The 20,326-nt window shown below is 52.3% G+C and overlaps 1 protein-coding gene across 2 annotated transcripts in view; it reads right to left on the bottom strand.

Moving 5' to 3' along the window:
- ADGRD1 (adhesion G protein-coupled receptor D1) overlaps positions 1–17,425 on the bottom strand; it is a 124,441-nt gene extending 107,016 nt beyond the window's left edge. The window contains exons 1-5 of one of the 2 annotated variants that reach the window (XM_042961810.1): positions 16,885–17,425; positions 16,756–16,792; positions 7,415–7,498; positions 5,293–5,388; positions 2,976–3,098 (exon numbers count right to left, since the gene is read on the bottom strand). In XM_042961810.1, coding sequence (XP_042817744.1) covers positions 2,976–3,098; positions 5,293–5,388; positions 7,415–7,498; positions 16,756–16,792; positions 16,885–16,950 — 406 coding nt within the window. In that variant the 5' untranslated portion in view covers positions 16,951–17,425. The remainder of the gene's footprint in view (positions 1–2,975; positions 3,099–5,292; positions 5,389–7,414; positions 7,499–16,755; positions 16,793–16,884) is intronic. The other variant, XM_042961809.1, reaches the window with a different exon arrangement.
- Between the last annotated feature and the right edge of the window lie 2,901 nt (positions 17,426–20,326).

The following is a 20,326-nucleotide window of genomic DNA, read 5'->3' on the forward strand; positions in this document are numbered from 1 at the left end:
GAGTGGGCACAGGAAGGGGTGGGGGTGGCCTGGCAGAGGGCACACAGGGGCCGGTGGCTAAGCCACTGGGACGTTTACTCTTTTTTGGAAAGCTCAGACTTCAACTCTGCTCCTAAAATGTCCTATTTCTTCCTTCCTTCCTTCCTTCCTTCCTTCCTTCCTTCCTTCCTTCCTTCCTTTCTTTCTAAAAGTCAAAACCATGAATAGGGACCCCAAGAGAATTTGGAAGAAATATGAAAACAGTTGACCTGGTGGATGGGGAGTGGGGAAGGTCTCTGTTTATTTTGACGTTAGTTTTTACTATAAATGTAATGGGTTTTAAGTCTGAGCCCACTAGCACCACCAAAGAACAGAAACAGAGCGAGCACGTGGAGGAGGCCGAGACAGAGGTGTCCTGAAAGGCCCCGCATCTCCTGTGCCCACATCTTCGTCACTCACGAGGTTCACATCTGACCACCTCCTCCATTACTATCATCGCTGATCGCGGTTCTAAAAGTCAACCCATTTTTCCTGCTTGCTGAAGCCTCACTCATCCTACACAACATCTAGGAAGTTCAGATAAAAACCATAACCCTTCATTTTTTAAGTTGCCCAGCGACACCCGAAATCATCCTACAGACTTCGTGTGCTGCAGGGACTTTTACTTGGAAAACGCCGAGCGGACCTTCCCTGCTCACATCTGGTTTTTCTGGAACCGAGAAATACAGGCTCTCAGAGGCCTCAGAGAACCCGGCCCGAGCAAACACCGGGCAAATAAGGCAGTGGAGCGCGCACAGCGGTCCTCCGATGTCACGCGTGAGCTCGGTCGCCACAAAGCTGGATGTGGACAGAGGGAGGCAGGACGAGAGGGGCCCAGCCTCCGTCTGCATCTGCACCAAGCCTGGCGCCAGCATCGTCCCAAGGAGCCAAGGGTGATGTCAAGCGTCCTGGCTTCGTTTTATATCTGGCCAAACGGTCAACAGAGTGGCCCCGAGATGGTTTGACTACACAACACAAGGAGCCCTTAGAGCCGGACACGAAGCCAAAGCTCCCATCTGTGCCTGCCACCCCGCACTTATCTGCCTCACCCCTGCCATCCCACGCCCGTCTGCCTCACCCCTGCCATCCCGCGCCTGTCTGCCTCACCCCTGCCGTCCTGTGCCCATCTGCTTCACCTGTTTTTGAGGAGGAACTGTGCTCACACGTGTAATGGCACAGGTCTGGTGGCTGTGACATGCAGTCAGCCCCGGTGGGTGGTTACTGTAGGTGAGCCCCTCTACAGGGTCCACTCTCCAGGCAGGTAGGCGGGAGGAGCTGGGTCTGCAAATGCCCACAGGGGGGCTGCCGCCAGGGGCCTCTCACAGCTGGGCCACAGCAGCAAGGAACGCAGTGGCTCCTTTAGGCATCACAGCAACCTCAGGAGGGACCGTCACTGACCCGTCGCACAGACAAGGGCTCAGGTGAGGTGGTTGCCCGAGGTCACCGCAGACACTTAGAGAACTGGGACCAGAGCCCGTGCTCTCCCCATGATGGCCCTGGGGACAGTGTCCATGACAAAGGGGCTCACTGTGCAGTGGCCCAGCCAGAGTCATTGGGGGGATTTCTTAAGAGAAACTAGAAATCCATATATTTATGTGAAATTTTTGTTTTTCCACATTGGCAGCAAGCTAAATATTTTTTAGCTCCACACCTGCCAAGCCAAACAGCCACAGACTGGATCAGCCCAGAGCCTCAAGTCTGGGGTCTCTAAGTTCAGGTAAAACTTCCTCAGAGCTCTGACTCCCCCGTGGCCCCATCCCGGATGACCTAAGTCCCCGCCAGGAGCCGGGGAAGCCGAGAAGCTGGTGACCTGGAGATGCTCCCTACAGGCCCCAGCCCCCTAGTCTCCCAGCCCCCTGCCCCCCGGCCCCCCCAGGCCCCTACACCCCCAGCCCCCTAGTCTCCTGGCCCCCCGGCCCCCCAGCCTCCCAGCCCTCCTGCCCGCAGGCCCTCCAGGTGGTGGCCGCTGAGCCCACGCTGGTTTTCATTTACAGAAACAAAGAAGCCTGGTGTGTTTATAGGGCTGTCTGAACTCTGGAACGGCTCAAACGCTGGGTTTGTAAACCTGGCCGTGGTTTAGGGCCTCGAAGCCATTTCTCGAAATTCTGGGTTCTGTAAAATCCAAAACGTATCCCCCCCACCCTCAACATGTTTTTGCCTTGTTAAGCTTTTGTTTGTTTTTCTTGGACTGCAGTCCTTCTGTCCCAAAATTGTGTACGACGAATTCCTCACAAGGTTGTTTTTGAGAAGACCGTGGGATGTCCAAAGGGCCTTCGCTTTCGGAACGGCTTGCTTTAAACTCCTTACTTCCTCCCCCAGAATGAAAACTCTCACCCTGCCCGGGGTATCAGGACGTGAAGGGGTGAAGCACGCTGGGACGCCAGACAACAACTTTCCAGCCGGGTTCACAGTGTGGCCCGGACACCCGTTCTTTGTCAGAACCTCAGATACTGCAGAGCCTCACTTCTCACAGGACAAAGGGGAAACGGCACACAATTTCCACTTCTCTGCTGCCCACCTGCGTTTCGTCCGTGGCGCTGTTCCCGCCACGGGCCTGCACCACCTGCAGCCCCCCTCCGCCCCCGGGGCTCGGGGGCAAAAGAAAGAAACCCAGGGAACGAGGCTCACAGAGCCCGCCCCGCCCAGGCTCGCCGTCCACACCCCAGAGTCAGAAATAACGTGGTACGAGCCACACCACCAATTTACTTCCCACAAGTACCACGGCCCCGTCCAAGTCGCCGATGTGACATCACCGCATCTGCTTCTCTGGCGGCTCTTTTCTCTTTACGAGATGAAATAGTTTGCTCTCCCGTCTCTGTGAGACTGTGTTCGAGCTCTTGGTCTCCGGGACACGTCTCTTGTTAGAAAACCAGGCGCCTGCACCCCCGGCCCTCCCCCCCACCCCGCCCGCCACGCGTCCACGCGCTCTGCCACCGCGGCGAGGGCGCGTCACTCACCGTCGGGGTCGCACTTTGCCGGGTTGCTGATGCAGGATGTGTTGTACTGGCCGTAGTAGAGAAGGGTCACTCCCTTCTCCTCTCTGAGGTAAACACCCTTGCTGACTTTTCCTTCCATGATGTCTGCGCAACAAGAATGGCAATGCCAAGTCAGCAACCACCAGGGGTTAAGAGTCTTGCAGAGAACTTAGAGATAAACGTACTGCGTTATTTACGCTTATAATAATACTACATATCACGCTCATTAATATTAACACTCGCTATCTACCACCTAACTAGCAGTAGTTAAGGGATAGGTAGTGTGAATATTCATATCGATGCTTCGTCGTCACTTACTACTACACTCACACACGATGGGCTCTATACGGTAAGGACACCCTAAGCGTTACATTTGCCAGGAGTTGGGTTCCCAGGAGCGACACTGTCCCGAACGTCCAGAGCCCTTCCTGGCCATCTTCTAAGGGGAACACTAAGGCACATGTTTGAACATAAAACCACACCCTTTGAGTCCTCATTGGAAGCCCCTAATCCTAGACGTGGGAACCCACAATTTTGAAAGAATCCATGGTCACTCTAGGAGAAAAGCCCAGAGTCACGCCCCCGCCAGCACCAGGCTGAGTGGCCATGAGCCCCGGCCGGTGCTCACTGCTCTGTCCTCCCGTTGGGCCTCATCCCCATGGCAAATGTAACCGATGGTGTGTGTGAAGTAAATGGTTTACAGAATCGATAAGTGAGGACTATAAAAGCCCAGCATGATTAGGCATTTATTGTTCATTGGGGTCAAAGTCGCCCAAAGATACCTCCTCTGCATACGGGCACATGCCCACTGCCCTTGAGCTATCAAGCAACAGGAGATGAACAGCAGAGGGACCGACGTCTGTGGGCCTGATGGCTACGCCCACTCCAGTTTTCCAACAACCACTGTCAAGTGGATAGCCCACTCAAAAGGGCCTCAGTGTTCTTCTGTCTTACACTCCTTTTTTTGTTTATCGCATTTATGGTTGGGGGTGGGGGGGTGTGGAATCTATATCTTACAAAATTAAATTTATTGCAAAATTAAATTATCAGTTACATCATTGAGTTAGGCTGTATAAACCCCTAAACAAGACTGTTTGACTGGAAAAATTAATTTTGGGAGCCAAACAGGTCACAGCTGAGAGAGCAATCGGGTTATGTGCTGTGCTGAGAACAGAAGAAAGGCCAATGCCTGAGTATCTGAACTTTCTGTCCTGCTTGGGTACGTGCCACAGACACTACTCTCCCTGGAGCTTTGAGCTGCATAAGAAAACACGAAACATAGGGGCTCTGAGGTTGTTAAGTAAGATAATAATTTAACCCTGACTCTAGTGGGCGTTTATGAAATAGCTTCTAGTAATTAAAAAAAAAAAAAAAAACAACCTACAGAAGAAATGCTGATTTTAATGTTTATAAGAGATCAAATTTTGGGGTGAGATCTTTTAAAATCAACTTCAGTTTTTCCATTCAAAGGCTATGCTGCTCCTCCCCAAAGAATATACACCATTTAAAAATCCCAACTTCCATTTTTGTAGCTCATCTTGTGTCTGTCTCGTTCTGAAAACAAGCAGCTGGTTTGAAGACCCTGGTCATGTGAAAGCTTACAAGCCCCTTCTAATATATGGTGGCACTTCCTCTAGACCTAGCTGAGAGCAGTTATTCCTAATACACTGGGTGTTTGGTATTCTTGGCTATGTGTTCTTGGGTATATGTTCTTGGCTATGTGTTCTCGGGTATGTGTTCTTGGCTATGTGTTCTTGGGTATATGTTCTTGGTTATGTGTTCTTGAGTATATATGCTTGGGTATGTGCTCCTGGCTATATGTTCTTGGATATGTGTTCTTGGGTATATGTTCTTGGCTATGTGTTCTTGGTTATGTGTTCTTGGGTATATGTTCTTGGGTATATGTTCTTGGCTATGTGTTCTTGGCTATATGTTCTTGAGTATATTTTCTTGGCTATGTGTTCTTGAGTATATGTTCTTGGGTATGTGCTCTTGGCTATATGTTCTTGGATATGTGTTCTTGGGTATATGTTCTTGGCTATGTGTTCTTGGTTATGTGTTCTTGGGTATGTATTCTTGGCTACATGTTCTTGGGTATACATTCTTGGCTACGTGTTCTTGTGTGTGCGTTCTTGGCTATGTGTTCTTGGGTATGTGTTCTTGGCTATATGTTCTTGGGTATATGCTTGTCTGCTGGCCAAGACAAAATGAATTCATATAGAACCAAATCAAATTGACGTCTAAACTCATTGCAGATGCAAACCAAACAAAACAGGGAACAGAAGTTACAAGTGCTCACCTACAGTTGCAGAGAAATTTGAGTAGGCAGAGTCATTGGTACGAACAAAGGTAGAATTATGGGAAGGAAGCACAGTGAGGTTGTGGGTTCGCAACACTAGGTAGGACAACAAGAAAAAAGCACAACAGATGAGTGACACGAATGACAAACGGAACCGGCATACCTCTCAACTTGACGTGCACCGAGAATCGGTCCTTCGCCCAGCAAGCACCTTGGATTTTGTCTCCGGGCCTCACACCTCCCTCCCGCCCCCTGCCCCCACTCCCCATGTATTGGGCAGCGTCATGGCCAGCGCCCTGGCCTGCCAGGGCATGACTGCTGCTGGCTTTCGCCACAGACGTGGGCTCCAATGTGCCGTGTGCAACCCCCTGAGACACCTAGTTGAGAGATATGAAACTGAGCCCGGCAATAAAACAGCCTTAACACAAGGATCATGGTGGTGACGTCACAACTGGTGAGGTAGAAACACAGCATGAAGACAATGGCACGATATTACGACAAATGGACCGAACAACAGAGGGTTCAGCGACAGATACGAGCAGCGTGACCACCAGACGGCTTCCAAAGCCACTCAGCCGTCCCCGGCAGCAAAATGTGCTGACGGATCCTGTTTCCCCCTGTTTCTTAAGAAGCCTGTGATCACGTTGAAACGAGACCGCAGAGCATCGTGACGTGAAGAATGGTCTGGGGAAGCATCGGCAAGACGTCACCATCCGGCTGTTCGGGGCAAACAGGAACACACAGAATCTCAGGGAAATTAACACCCTGGCCCCAGCGTAATTGTGTCTCCATGATCGCACTGCTTGGTGAGAATTCCTCGCCGGTGAAGGAGTTCAAGATGCCCAAAGTTACTGATTTGGTCACAACAATGAGGTGTGTTGAGACATTAGGAGAGAGATACAGTTATCATTTGAAATAACTGCTAAAATGTTGGTCTCTGTGACCTGGACGATGAATTATGTCAACAGTGAACTTCCACTTTTCACAGGCTTTGAAATAAAGGGCCTGAGAAATAAAATGAGATAATGATGGGGTGGGGGTGGAGTGCAGTTTATTTTAACCTGAGCTGCTCATATAATGACTTCCCAGGGACTTATCCCTGCAGCGCAGACCGTTTGGAGAGAAAGCAGAGCAGCAGTGTGTTCTCTGCTGGGTGCCCAGAGGCAGTCTTGCACAGGTGGGTCCTTCCACCCCCGGCGCATCCGCCCAGGCTCCAGCTAGAACGCCTCTCAATTTGCAAATGTAAGGGAAACATTTTAGAATCTCTGGTGGCAATTTATGGCAGCACGTTAATTCAGGGGATCAGGAAAATGCCAGTGTGCGGGTCTGGAAAGTGCAATAATCAGCAATGTGCGGGCATGTGCTAGACTGGTTGCCCAGTAAACCCCTTGCCGTACACATCAGCCGTTTGACATAATCAAGAACGATAAGGAAATAAAATTTTTAATGTAAAAATCCAAGCCACTCAAAACTTCTACCGGGAAGAAGTTTCTTGCTGGAACGGAATAAAGAGCTCGGACACATCTGGGGTTTCTCCTTACGGCAAATGTCTGAATTGAGTCAGATAGAGACTTCATTTTCCATGGACTCAGAGACCACGGGAGCATCTTAAGTGATGTTCGGTCTGTTCGAGGGAGATGCTGGTGACATGTGCGGAAGCTGATGGTAGGTGGGGGTACCTTTGTGAATGAAACGGTGACCCCACGAACACACGTGTTAGTCCCAGCACTCAGCTCAAATGGACCCCTGTTTTGGCAGACATGCAGATGAGGCCAGTTTTGTCTAGAAAACACACATCTAGACCCCTACGTGTGATTGATGCACCATCTGAAGCTTCGAGCTTCCAACCACGGCTTTGTTTTATGGTTACTGGGGAAAACACACACACGTTAATAAGAGTTTGAACCTTAAGCTCTGTCCTTCAATGACAAAAATATATAAAAGTTCTAGTAAAATACTTTGGGTTAACGATGATTGGGGGGATCTCCACAACGTGTGTTCATCGCCACTGGCCTGGCCTCCCAGTGGAAGCTGTCCTTGTCTGCCTCCCCGATGGCCCTACCTGGAGCCCCCCGCCCGACCCGTCCCTGCGGCCTCAGGTACCCTCACCACCCGCGTCTACCTCCAGTCGTGTCTTGAAGTTCGTGGATCCCGTCCACAGTTTCCAGCGGCCAGTAATGGGAAGCAGAAGCCAAGACCTCAAACCCTTGGGGGAAGAAAAGAATAAAGATGTTAAATCATCATTAGGAGGCAAGAAATGCTTTCCTTCTATGTCATGAATGGAGGGAAAAGGAACTGTATCACAGGGACTATGGGATTCATTAAAAAGGCATTTGCATACATTCAACACACTCCTGGTTTTAAAAAGAAGTGTTAAGGGGCGCCTGGGTGGCTCAGTCGGTTGAGCGTCCGACCTCGGCTCAGGTCACGGTCTCACGGTTCGTGGGTTCGAGCCCCGAGTCGGGCTCTGTGCTGACAGCTCAGAGCCTGGAGCCTGCTTCGGATTCTGAGTCTCCCTCTCTCTCTGCCCTTCCCCCACTCTCACTTTGTCTCACTCTGTCTCTCAAAAATAAATAAATGTAAAAAAAAAAAATAAACAATAAAAAAAAATAAAAGAACTCTTAAAATACAGAAATCGGCTCCTGGGTGGCTCAGTCAGTTAAGCGTCCGACTTCAGTTCAGGTCATGATCTCGCGGTCCGTGAGTTCGAGCTCCGTGTCGGGCTCTGTGCTGACAGCTCGGAGCCTGGAGCCTGCTTTGGATTCTGCGTCTCCCTCTCTCTCTGCCCCTCCCCTGCTCACGCTGTCTCTCGCTCTCTCTCTCTCTCTCAAAAATAAATCAACATTAAATATATATATACAGAAAGTGGTGACCATCTCCTCGACATGAGAAAGCGTGATAAGTACAAATGAGCAGACACCTCTGAACCGAAGGGACTAATAGCCACCAGGCTTAGTGGGGCCCCACAAGGAGCGTGTCCGTTAGGCAGGTCAGGAGAAAGACAAGAATGGCCGTTATCCCACTATTGTTTTATATTGTTTTGTGATACCTAGCTGATGCAACCAGGCGAGAGAAAGCAATCAGGTTAAAATGATTTAAAAAGAGGAGGACACCAACAGCAATATTGTCGACATCATGTAAGGCTCTCGACAAACACCTCCTCAGTTCATTGTAACAACGAAGGCAAGGTAATTGTATCATTAGCCTATTTGTGGAGACGAGGGGTCGGTGCTTCCGCAGAAGTCGCCCGGCCGGCTGGTTTGGCGTGCGATGCTCCCTCCCAGTCTCCCTGAGACGGATCCCAGTCTTTCTCTTCTCATCCTGCTTCCCGCATAGTAACAATTAACCACTTCAGAATTTCCTTTGTGACCCTTGTACTTTGAGTGGACATGATTTTGTGCAGACAGATTGTGCCTGCCTGCTCATCCCACTTAATGCCACGTGAACGACTTCATTTATTTGCTTCTATCCCGGCTCCCTGGTGGGGTCTGGGTAACAGTCCCTCTGCGAAGGCGGGGCGCACCCCCAGGCACCCAGCCCCTCACCTGGCTCCAATCTGCTCCTGGACCAGCTCTCTGGGGTTAGTTCCCAGAAGGGGAAAGGATGGTCCAGGGGACCAACTAACAGTCATCTGCTCCAAGTGTCTGCCAGACCATAGACAAGAAAAATGAATAAAGGAGTCTTTGCGTTATTCATCGTAAAACTATTTTTAAAGAGGAGATAACACGATCCTTATTTTCAAATGAGGTGTGACTGTTCACGAAAAAACGAAACGCCATTACGAATAAGAAGAGAATTTGGTGAGTGAAACAGTCTTACACGTAAGGAAAGATCTGAGTAGGGAGGTTTATACGGACGTGACAGGCGAAGAGTCGATAAATAGCGTCCCTGTGTTCCAACGCTAACGCTAACACGAGGCGGGAGAAAAGTTCTCATTTGTAAATGCAGCCGACAGAAAGAAGACGTTGAGGTCCAAAAGAGTAAGAATTGTACAAAATTCTCACAAAGAAAACAATAAAATAATACCAAGGGATGTACAAGAACCCTTGAATAAACAAAGAATTTAACCTATTTGTGGAAAAGAAAACTCAAAATCATAAAACTATCAACCAACCCTCTAATTAATACATAAATATGAGGAAATCTGTTGTAAACATGCTGAGAGATTTTGTGTGAGAGAAATCTCATTATGGGGCTTATCTAGAAAACTAAACAAGCAAAAATAAGCAACAAAACCTGCCAGGAGCGGGGCAGCGAAGGACGGTGGGGGGCCAGCGCTCGCACACAGTTAGGACCTGTTGTAAAGACACAGTTCTAAAGAGAATTTGGCAACCGCACATGAATAGAAAGTTCCATGGAAAAGACCCATAAATATCCCCAAGCACATGTGAAACCTTAGTTTATGATAAAAGTGCTATTTTAAACCAGAAGAGGAATACTCAACAGAAGGTTTTACAGCCAGTTAGCCACCTACAAAAAAACTCAAGATCCCTAACTCACTCCTTACCATCTCAATTTCCAGAAGGATCAAACTATAAATGTAATTATTAAAAAAAAAAAAATGAAAACTTCTGAGAAAACCAGGTAATGAATTTGATTATGTGGATTTTTAAAATTTCCCTACGTAAGGGGCGCCTGGGTGGTTCAGTCGATTGGACGTCCGACTTGGGCTCAGGTCATGATCTCACAGTTTGTGAGTTCGAGCCCCACGTCGGACTCTGTGCTGACAGCTCAGAGCCTGGAGCCTGCTTCAGATTCTGTGTCTCCCCCTCTCTCTGCCCCTCCCCTGCTCACGCTCTCTCTCTCAAAAATAACAAACATTAAATTTTTTTTTAATTTCCATATGTAAAAATAAATCAAGCTAAATTGAACAGGAGAATGATGTTTATGTAATACATAGGTCAGAAATGTACCGATGTCTTTTTAAAGAACTGTATGAAATGCATTGTATTCATTAAAATGTTTACTATTAAGAAAATTTAAGCCAACAGAACACTGGGGCAATGGACATAAACAGGCAGTTCAAAGGAAAGGAAATGCAAATTATTTTAAATATATGAAAAGATGTCGCTCATAATTTTTAGAGGCATGTTAAAACGACAGTGAGCCACCCTGTCCCAGCCCACCCGGCTGACTGACAAACAGACCATTAGATGTACTCAGTCAGCAAGTTCACTGTGCTTTTGGTGGAAGTTACAGCCTTTCCGGAGAGCAATACGGCAATAGCCATACAAATTTTAAGTGCACTTTGATCTAGTAATTCTGCTCCTAGGAGTTTACTCTAGAGACAGATTCACACACGGGATCAAAGAGCTATGTACGAGGACATTTCTTGCAGATATATGTATATCTCAAAAGCGTGGGAAGAGGCTTCATGCTCATCAGCAGAAGGGCTGTAATCTGTACAGAACATCTACGTAATAGACAAGGGTGTCACTAGGAGAAGTGACCAGGCTGGGACACATGTGTCGACGGGAAATGTTCCTCAAGCTATACTGTTAAAAAAAAAAAAAAAAAAAAAAATCAACTTGAGAGAAAAATGTGATACTATCAACTATTTGTGGAAAACCCAGCTGTCCCACCAGCAAGGAGGGAGGGAAGGAGAGACAGAGAGAGAGAGAGAGAGATTTTGCATGGATACTATGGGTACCCTTAGAAACTGATAGCAGTATTTTAGGGGCGAGGAAAATGAGGAACACTGGACGTGAGATGTAAGAGGGAGATTTCTGTTCCTTTTTATTTCTGTACTAGTCAAATGTCGGGACGTGTATTCCTTTAAAAACTTCCAAAATTCGGAGACCTGTGGCTTCCGCCGATGTCCCCTGGCAACGACGCGACTCTAACAATGCAATATGGAGGCTCAGAAATGCAAAAGTCAAAACTACCCATTTCTGTTTCTGCCAAACTCCCCCCACCCCAAAACGTAGGATATTCATTTTGGAGAGGGGAAACATCGCTGGCTTGTTAGTCAATTCATCTGGGGTGGGGCGGGGGCGGGGGAGGACCAGAAAAGGAAACCGCGGCCGTAGCGCAAAGGGCAGGTGCGACAGATTCTTCACAACCCACGTCTTCAGAACATAAACCCCGTGGATGACAGATCCTTCCCTGGCATCCCCGTGTACAAACGGCCACCACCCGCTCTGGGCAGAGGGGCTGACGGAGTGAAGCGACGGTGGTCTTGTTCACACAGAAAGACCCCCTAAGCTAGCAAGAGGCCGTGGGAGAAGGGGGCTTGGGGTCCGCAGAGGGCCTGCTGTCCTCCGTCGCCGTGCTTCAGACGAGGGCAAAGCCCCACTGCGTCGTCGCCCCTGGCGTCTTATAACCAGCAGACTGGAAGTCCGCGCTGGAGGGTTTGCGAGCTGTCATGTGCGCGGGGGCCCGAGGGTCACCCACCCGGCGGGCTGCCTAATTCCGCAACAGGTGCCGGAAACAGGTGTCGGCTGCGGGTCTTGGGAGGGAGGGAGGGAGGGCTGCGGTCCACTGGGAATCGTGTGTCCCGAGGACGAGAGCCGCTCCGGGGCGGGAGGTCTGTGAACTCTTAGGGAGGTTAGAGACCCAGATTTCGCAGATTTTTTTTGGAAATCTCCCCAAATTTTAATATTAGCAATTAAGGTGGTTATTTTGGGGAGCCTGGGGGGGGCTCAGTCGGGGGCGTCCAACTCTTGATTTCAGCTCAGGTTGTGATCTCACGGTTCGTGGGTTGGAGCTGACAGTTGACAGCGTGGAGCCTGCTTGGGATTCTCTCTCCCTCCCCACTCTCTCTCCCTCTCAAATTAATAAACTTTAAAGAAAAAAAGAAAATTAAATTTTTTAAAAAAGTGGTTATCTTAATTAAAACATTGCATGGTGCTGATAAGACGTACCCAAGAACTGAATTCAACAGGAAGGTTCCCCTTTACACCCTAGGGCGTAAACAACCCACAGCCCTAAAAGTGTCATCAAAACAAGAAAATCTCATTCTTTTGGGAATAAGACACTCTGGGGCTGACATCTCCGAGTTACACGAGCACCTGCTTTCCACCAGATGAACCTCATTAAAACTGTGTGTCCAGTTAGACACGACAGCAAGTCCAGGGATACGGTGGCTCATTATGGGACTTCCGACACGCCCCGGCCCTAAATAAGAGAGAGAGAGAGAGAGAGAGAGAGAGAGAGAGAGAGAGAGAGAGAACCTTTCATTCTTCCTCTTCAGTTTCTCTCCCAGGTGCCGAACGCCTAGCTCTGCCCCAGGACTTGTTCTTGGCGTCACTGAGCCGAAGCCCCAATCCCTCAAAGCTGTGCGGGCAAGTACCCGCCCGGAGTCCCACTGGGGCCCCCGACGGCCGCCCTCCGACTCCTTATTGCTTTGCCTGTGGAACTTACTATTAGTCGAGTATTTTTGTTTGTTGTCTGTCTCCTGTGTCTGAGTCTCGCGTGCAGACACCGTGTTCTACGCGTACCACATTCTCACGGCTAAAACAGGGTGTGTGTGCCTGTGTGCCTGTGTAATCCAGATTTTTGCATTTGGATCCTCCCCAAAATTGTAATCTTAGCAAATAACTTTTTAAGAACTATATAGGCAGAATGCATGATGAAATGCAATAATGAATAAACGAATGGATAAACATAGAAAGAATATATATATATGTATGTAATTACGAAAATATATATATCCCCCCATCTCTATTTGTCAAATTTCCATTTACTCAATAGGTTACAAACATTATTTTTTAAATTCCATCATAAACACCTTTTTTGCACCAGGAAGATGAATGATAGTTTCTGCTGTGACCTAGCGATTCTGACTGTCCCTTGCAGCCACATGACACCGTGATGGTGACACACATTAACTCAACATATTTCAGGGACTCTTTTGAAATATATACAAGTATCGGGTCATTATGTTGTATGGCTAAACTAAGATAATATTATATGTCAATGATACCTCAATAAAAAATATATAAAGGGAACAAACTATTGATTTGCACAGAAAAAAAAAATAAAACCTAGTACGTAACTCCAGGGAATTATAATCACTATAATCATCTGCTCTGGCTTCCCAGACCTCTAAATAGGGCCGGTGAGGTAAGGTACCCGGCCTCCAGAGCTGGGCGGGAACCAGCCGCTCTGTGTCCCCTGGGCCAGGAAATTCGGGATACGGGAGATTTTTAAGGTCCCTTTTCCTCATTACAAAAGTTATCTGTGAAAGGCACGCTGGTAAATGTTGCATAAATGCCCTGCCATTTCTTGGCTGATGCCATTGATGGATTTAGATTTATCAACCATCACGCTTCTTAGCACTGTCCTCGGCCAGGAAGGACTCTCGAGCCAGCGAGGACTCGGTGGCCAGAGGAAAAATTTCAGATGCGGGAGGCCCGGTTTCCCCTCTCTGGGCCTCACCGTCACCAGCCGTAAATGGGGACGTGGGCCGGACAGCCTCCGGGTTCCGCTCAATGGCAGCACGCTGTCATCTCTCCAAAATGACAGTCCGCGGCCACAGACACAGATAATACGAAGGCTCAAAATGATTGCAAGTTGCCTTTCGGTTATTTACACAACCGAACACCTATGGACACGGTAGAGATAGGGAGCTGCCTGGGCGGGTGCGGGCACACGGGGCAGATGACCGCGCACCTGGGAGCTGAAATCTGGCGCCAGCTGTCTTCGCTGACTCGGCTCTCTCATGACCGACCGACAGCACAGAGGGTGCCTACTGCACGCGAGGCAGTGTGCTAGGTCCCCACAAGACAGGGAGGGCTCACTAGTCCTGCTTAGACCGTAAAAAGAAAAGTCTGGGGGCGCCTGGGTGGCTCAGTCGGTTGAGCGTCCAACTTCAGCTCGGGTCATGATCTCATGGTTTGTGAGTTCAAGCCCCGCGTCAGGCTCTGTGCTGACAGCTGGGAGCCTGAAACCTGCTTCGGATTCTGTGTCTCCATCTCTCTCTGCCCCTCCCCTGCTCACGCTCTGTCTGTCTCTCTGTCTCTCTGTCTCTCTCTCTCTCTCAAAAATAAATAAACATCAAAAAAATTTTTTGAGTAAATAAATAAAAGAAAAAGAAAAGTCTGGTGTGGTCTGTGGTGCAAACAGGCTGGGGCTCAGAAGACCAGGCTCCGGGCAGGCTGGGGACCCTCCCGGAGACTCACCTAAAGTCCTGTGCACACCTCCCGCCCTGCACCCACCACGCTCCTGTCGTCCCCAAATAGTCTCCTTACGTGTCCGGCCCCGCAGTGAGTTCCTGAGGTCACCACTGCCTTCTTAGCCCTGCAGACCTCGGCCACACCACCCGCTCTCTCTGGGTGTCCGTCCGCAGGAGGGCAGAGAGGCCGCCTCAGAGGACCCTTCTGAGCACCGCACAAGGTTCACATCCAAGATTTTTACATTCCTGCTCAGACTTCCGGAGAAGAAAATGCTACAATTGACACAGCTGTCCCCGTAGGGGTGGAGATTTAGGTTGTCTGCAAAGGTTTGCCCTCTAGGAACAGGCTCGGGCCTGTGTTCTGTGTCCTGAGTGAGTGGACGCCCTTGAGAGGTGCAGGGGACGGGCTTTCCCTCTGGGGCTGCTCCCGGGACCCTGCAGGCCTGGGCCCAGAAGCAGGAGCGGGGGGGGGGGGGGCCTCCCGGCGAAGGCGCCACACAGTCAGCTGGCAGCCAGGCTTTTCTGCGGGAAAACGGGTTTGAGCCGAGCACGGGATGTAGGGAGAGAGACAGAGACACCGAGAGACGGAGAGAGATAGACACAGACACGGAAAGAGAGATAGACACAGAAACAGAGCCAGAGAGATAGAGACAGACACACAGAAAGAGGGACAGAGACATAGGTATGTGGAGAGAGACCGAGAGAGTGAGAGACATACAAAGAGACAGAGACACAGAGAGATAGAGACAGAGACAGGGAAGGACAGACAGAGACAGAGAGACACAGGCAGACAGACAGACGGAGGCAGACAGACACAGGAAGAAGGGGGGATAAGGCGGAGGAAGACAGCACAAGCAGCAGGGTTTCGTCCACAAGCAAACCCCCGTGTGATTCTTGCAAAGAAGGGGCGAGCAGAGCAGGAGAGACCCCGAGACGCGGGAGGTGAGACGAGAAGGGAAGCCGTGGGCGTGGACGTCGGTGAGACGGCCGAGCACCTTGGCTCCGCACGCGGGCTTGCGTGGTCACCGCCCTGCTCTGCAGCGTCCCCTCGTCTGCACACCCGTCATCTCCCTGTGGCACTAGTTGGAGAAGAACCAGGTCGGTTCCGCCCGGAGTTAGGGCGTGAGAGGGACCCTGTCTCCATGTGGAGCAGAGACTGATCCAAACCCTCCTTGCAGGGGAGGGTCAAGGGTCCAGGTGCACGCGTGTGCATGTGTGTGCACAGGCATGGGTGTGGGCAGGTGGGGGGGGGTGTGTGCACGGGTGTGGACGTATGTGGATGGGCCTGGACACGTGCACACGCGTGGATCCATGCATGGACGTGACGTGGCCAAGACTCAATCTGGAAACTTCCCCCCAGCTTCCTCTCCCACCGCCGCACCTCCCGTCACGTCCGGAGAACCAGCAGGAACCCCAGTGGGAAGGGGGCGAGGGGAGAGCCTCGGGGCGGACACGCGTGCCCTCCACTGAGATGCCCGAGCCACAGAGCCCCGTTTTCCTTCCGCGAGCGTTCTGGTGGGAGAAGGGGAGCACGGGGAAATTCACGGCCCTCACACCTTTTCCAACGGAAGAGTGAACTTGGACGTTTGGGTGCAAGAGAAATGGCGGCACCCCGTCCGCGGACACGGGAGGTCCAGGCGGGCACCGGCCCGGCTGCATCACCCGCGAGGGAGACGCTGCAGCCGCGCGGGGATGCCAGCGGTGCCCGTAGGGGCCGCGCTGCTGGTGACAGTGGCTGGTAGGAGCCAGGCGGCCCCCCCTCAGCTCCGAGTCGGAGGCGGGCTCACCAGTGGGTCAGGCGTCGTTCACACGGCTCTCGAGCAAGGTCTCGGGGACCTCGACGGGCTCCCCTCGACCACGCGCAGGCGGCCGCCGGGGTTCCTGCCGCTCACCAGGCCCCCGCCTTGCACGGGCCTGCACCTGCCACGCGACCGCACCACCCGGGGACCACACCTCGGTCAGCTTGCAGACCGAGGACGCACCACGGCCCAAGCACAGTGAGCCCCAGCTGGGACGGTGACAGAAAGGACAGAGCCCTGCCGGCCCCGGGGAGTCTGCATGAAGATACACGGCACAAGTTAGGGCGGCAGCCAAGACTCCATCATAAGATGGCAACGGCCACGGGCCAGAGGCCTCTGGGCGGCCGCCGCGGCCGGCGACGGCGAGGTCTGGTGCCAGGATGAGCAGGGTGCCAGGAGACGGAGGGCAGGGCAGCCGGCCGGGGACGGGGGGCCCGCGGGAGGGCCGCCCTCCGCTGGCCACGGAGACGCGCAGCCGAAGCGCGCGGGGACCTCGGCGCCCGGGGACCAGCGGACGGCGGTGAGCAGGGAGGGAGAGCGTCCCCTTACCTGGATGGGCCACTGACCTGGAGTAGACTGTCCGCACCTGCACACAAAGATCACACCGTGAGACGTTCGGGACAGCCTCCGGCACAGGGGGCTCGTCCAGGCGCCCAGAGAGCCGCCCAGAGACGTTACCTGAAAATCGCAATAAAACAGCAGCAGCCAGGGGTGCCCCCAGCACAGACACAGCAGCTTCCTCATGGCTTCTCGGAGGCTGAAAGGCGATCCGAGTGCAATTCCTGAGCGTCCGTGACAACGTGTGCTCCCTAACTTTCACTTCCCTGGGAAAGGGACATTTTCACAGGGTCCGGAAAGCAAGAAATCTGGTTCTCTTTAGCGCGTGAAACGCAGCCGTCCCGGAGAGCCGGCGGCTGTCTTCCTCCTCGTCCCCGAACCTGAGCGTTCTCAGCGATCGGCGCCCTTCCAGGACGGTCCCCAACTGGCCGCAGCTCACAGAGCCCCGCGGGGCCGTCCGTGTTTGCTTTCCTTTCCGGAGTCTTTGTCTGTCTGCAGCCAGGCTGGCAGTCGGACCCTCGGACCCTCGTCTCTCACCTGGACGCGGGCGGAGCTGGACGGCTCCGAAGGTCGTCCCCGAGCTCCCGCCCGCCCCGCTGCCCAGCTCCCGCTCTGACTCAGGCTGACGCCCCGTCCGGCCCCAGCTCTGGGTGGAGAGGGAATGATGTCAGGCTCTCTCCTCAAACTTCGTTCTGCTTCTCTATTTATACTCCTGGCTGCTGCGTCCTTCCTGGGTCCTAACACCAGTCCGTCCAGAACAGCCGGCCGACCGGACAGGCACGCGTGTCCGCGGCGACCGGGTGCTGCCTGCCAGCGCCCTCAAAAGCAGAGCAAACGTTCATAAACGGAAAACGGACCGCGAGCCGTAAGCCCTGCGTCGAGCTGAGCCTTGTTTGCCCGAAGGAAGGAGGCGATACGAGGATGGAAAGAGGAAATCAACCACACCCGCGTGCCCCCAGATAAGCGCGACCACGGTTCTCTCTTTAACCCTTTTAGAGGCGCGGGAAAGGCACGGGGTCGTTTACAGGGCACGCGGCGGACCTACGCCGTCCCCCACGGGTCGTGTTCTCCGTGCGGCAACAGAGGCAGACCCTCGCCCGTCCTGCGCCTCGACCTGCTCAAGACCAGAAGTTTACCCGATCTACCCCAAATCCGCGCTCACACGCAGACGATTAGTCTCCGCCGTAATTTGCTGGTGACTTGACCAGTGCTTCCCGCCGTGGGCCGTCTCGGCGCCGGCTGGCTGTGTGTTCTTAGGCAAGTCACTGAACCTCTCTGTGTTGCAGAGTCCCTGTCTCTGCGATGGAGGCGGCGGCCCCTCCCCCGCCAGGGTTGTAATGAGACAGGAGGCGATGCGTGCAAGGCTCCTGACGCCGTGTGAAGGAAACACGTAGCGCTCCATAAATGCTCACCATGTTTTGCAAGGAAAAAGTGTCGCTCGATAACCGCCGGCTGTGATTACTATTATAAAGTAGGCAAGAACACCCAGCAAATGTCAGAAAATTGTACTGTGCCCCGAGCCCTGACTACAAATGGAATAACGTCCTGATTCCCAGCACTTCCTGAAGTCTTCCCAAGGGTTCTCCTTCCTGGGCGACCTCTCCCGTCTCCCCGGCCGAACAAAGCCAGCACCTTCCTGTTTTAACCGTGGATGTGGCATCGGATCACGGAGGCACCCACCGCGACCGTGGGAATGAAAACTGGACAGGAAGCAAATTAAGCGGCCTGCCCCCCCCCCCCAGGCATCTACACTCACCCGCGGACTGGCTTTTGATCTGAACCCCAGAGCACAGCTCGTGCTAACTCACATCGCCTGCCCCTCCCACATGTCCTTCCCGTGTGGAGACGAGCCTGCTCTCAATGAGGGCGGCGTTTCCGGGGTGTGCAGATTTGGGCAGGGGCGCGTCACTGTGAGTGCCTGTGCTCACCTCCCTCAGGCCGTCCCCAGACAGCGGCCTGGCCCCGGGGCTCCCTCCCCGAAGCCCTGCCTGCCTCTGCCCCCTTCTGTCTTCTGTCCCCACCGCATTGCCATGTCTCTCCCCACCGAGACACAAGCCCCCCGGGAGTGGGGACATTCTTCTGCCTTGTTGGGTCCGTATCCTCAGCCCGAGAACAGGGCTCAGTACCGTCCCCTGGTTCTACCGAGCCGTCATCACTGACGCGCCACGTGGTGTGAGTTCCGGGCGCACAGCGTGCCGCTTTGACTCACATACACCGTGAAACGATGACCACGATTCAGTCACCATCCATCTCACAGAGACACGCAGGAAAAAGGAAAAGAGGGGAGCCTGGGGGGCTCAGTCGGTCGAGCGTCCGGCTCTTGATTTCGGCTCAGGTCATGATCCTAAGGTTGTGAGATCGAGCCCTGCGTCGGGCTCCGCCCTCAGCATGGAGACTGCTTAAGACTTTGTCTCTCCCTCTGTCCCTGCCCCATCCATCCCCGCTTGCGCTCTCTCTCTCTCTCTCTCTCTCAAAATAAAGAAAAGAAAGAGAATCAGTGTTTTCTTCCTTGTCCTGAGAACCCTTGGGATCCACTCCCCACGATGTTCCCGTAAGCACAGGGCGGCGGTCAGCGGGCTGAGCGTGGGTCTCCCGCCCTTACCTCACGGCGGCACGTCCGGAACTTCTCGGCACCTTCTTCCACTCCGCACCCTCTGCCTCGGGTGACCTCACACCTGATCTCCGCTTCTGTGAGTCTGGTGCTTTGTTCTGTTCTGTTCTGAGTCCACGGGTGAGATCATACGGCATCTGCCTCTTTTCTGACTTATTTCACTCAGCACAGTGCCCCCCAGCTTCACCCATGTGGTCGCAGATGGCAGGACCGTCCTCCTCATGGCTGAGCCACCCTGCGTTGCGCAGAAACGCCACATCTCCCGTATCCAGTCACCCCCGACGGACGCCGGTTGGCTCCGAGTCTCGGCCGTCGAGATATATCAGGACTTGATAGGTGCTCAAAATTCAGTACCTTCTGAATGTGTGCACGTGTGTTTCGCCTAAAGGAGAAAAGCTCTGTCGTGCTTTGGGAAGTGTGCACCAGGCTTGTATTGAGGTAGGTGTTACTTAAGCGTTTTAAACGGACTGTAGTATCACTATATTCAGAATGTAAACAGCTGTACTAGTAGAACATGGTAGAATGGGCTTGGCAGGGGCTGGGGGGGGTGCGGTCACAAGACGAGTGAGGTCTGGGGCGCCTGGAGGGCTCAGTCGATTCAGCGTCCGACTCTTGGTTTGGGCTCAGGTCACGATCTCACGGTTCATGGGTTCTGTGCTAACAGCACCACGCCTGCTTGGGATTCTCTCTCTCTCTCTCTGTCTCAAAATAAATAATAAATAAACTTAAAAAAAAAAAACCAAGATGAGCAAGGTCTGAAGACCTAATGTGTAACGCGGTGACTGCCGTTGAGAACACCAGGTGGTAGAACTGAAATTGGCTGAGAGAATAAAACTCAAAAAACTCGTAAAACCCAAAAAACACATAAATAAAGAAAGAAACAAAGAAGCCAGGTGTGAGGTGAGGGATGTGTTAACTAACTCCCTTGTGGGAACCCCTCCATATATCTAT

This window comes from Panthera tigris, chromosome D3 (assembly GCF_018350195.1).
Source record: "Panthera tigris isolate Pti1 chromosome D3, P.tigris_Pti1_mat1.1, whole genome shotgun sequence".
Taxonomy (NCBI): Eukaryota; Metazoa; Chordata; class Mammalia; order Carnivora; family Felidae; genus Panthera; species Panthera tigris.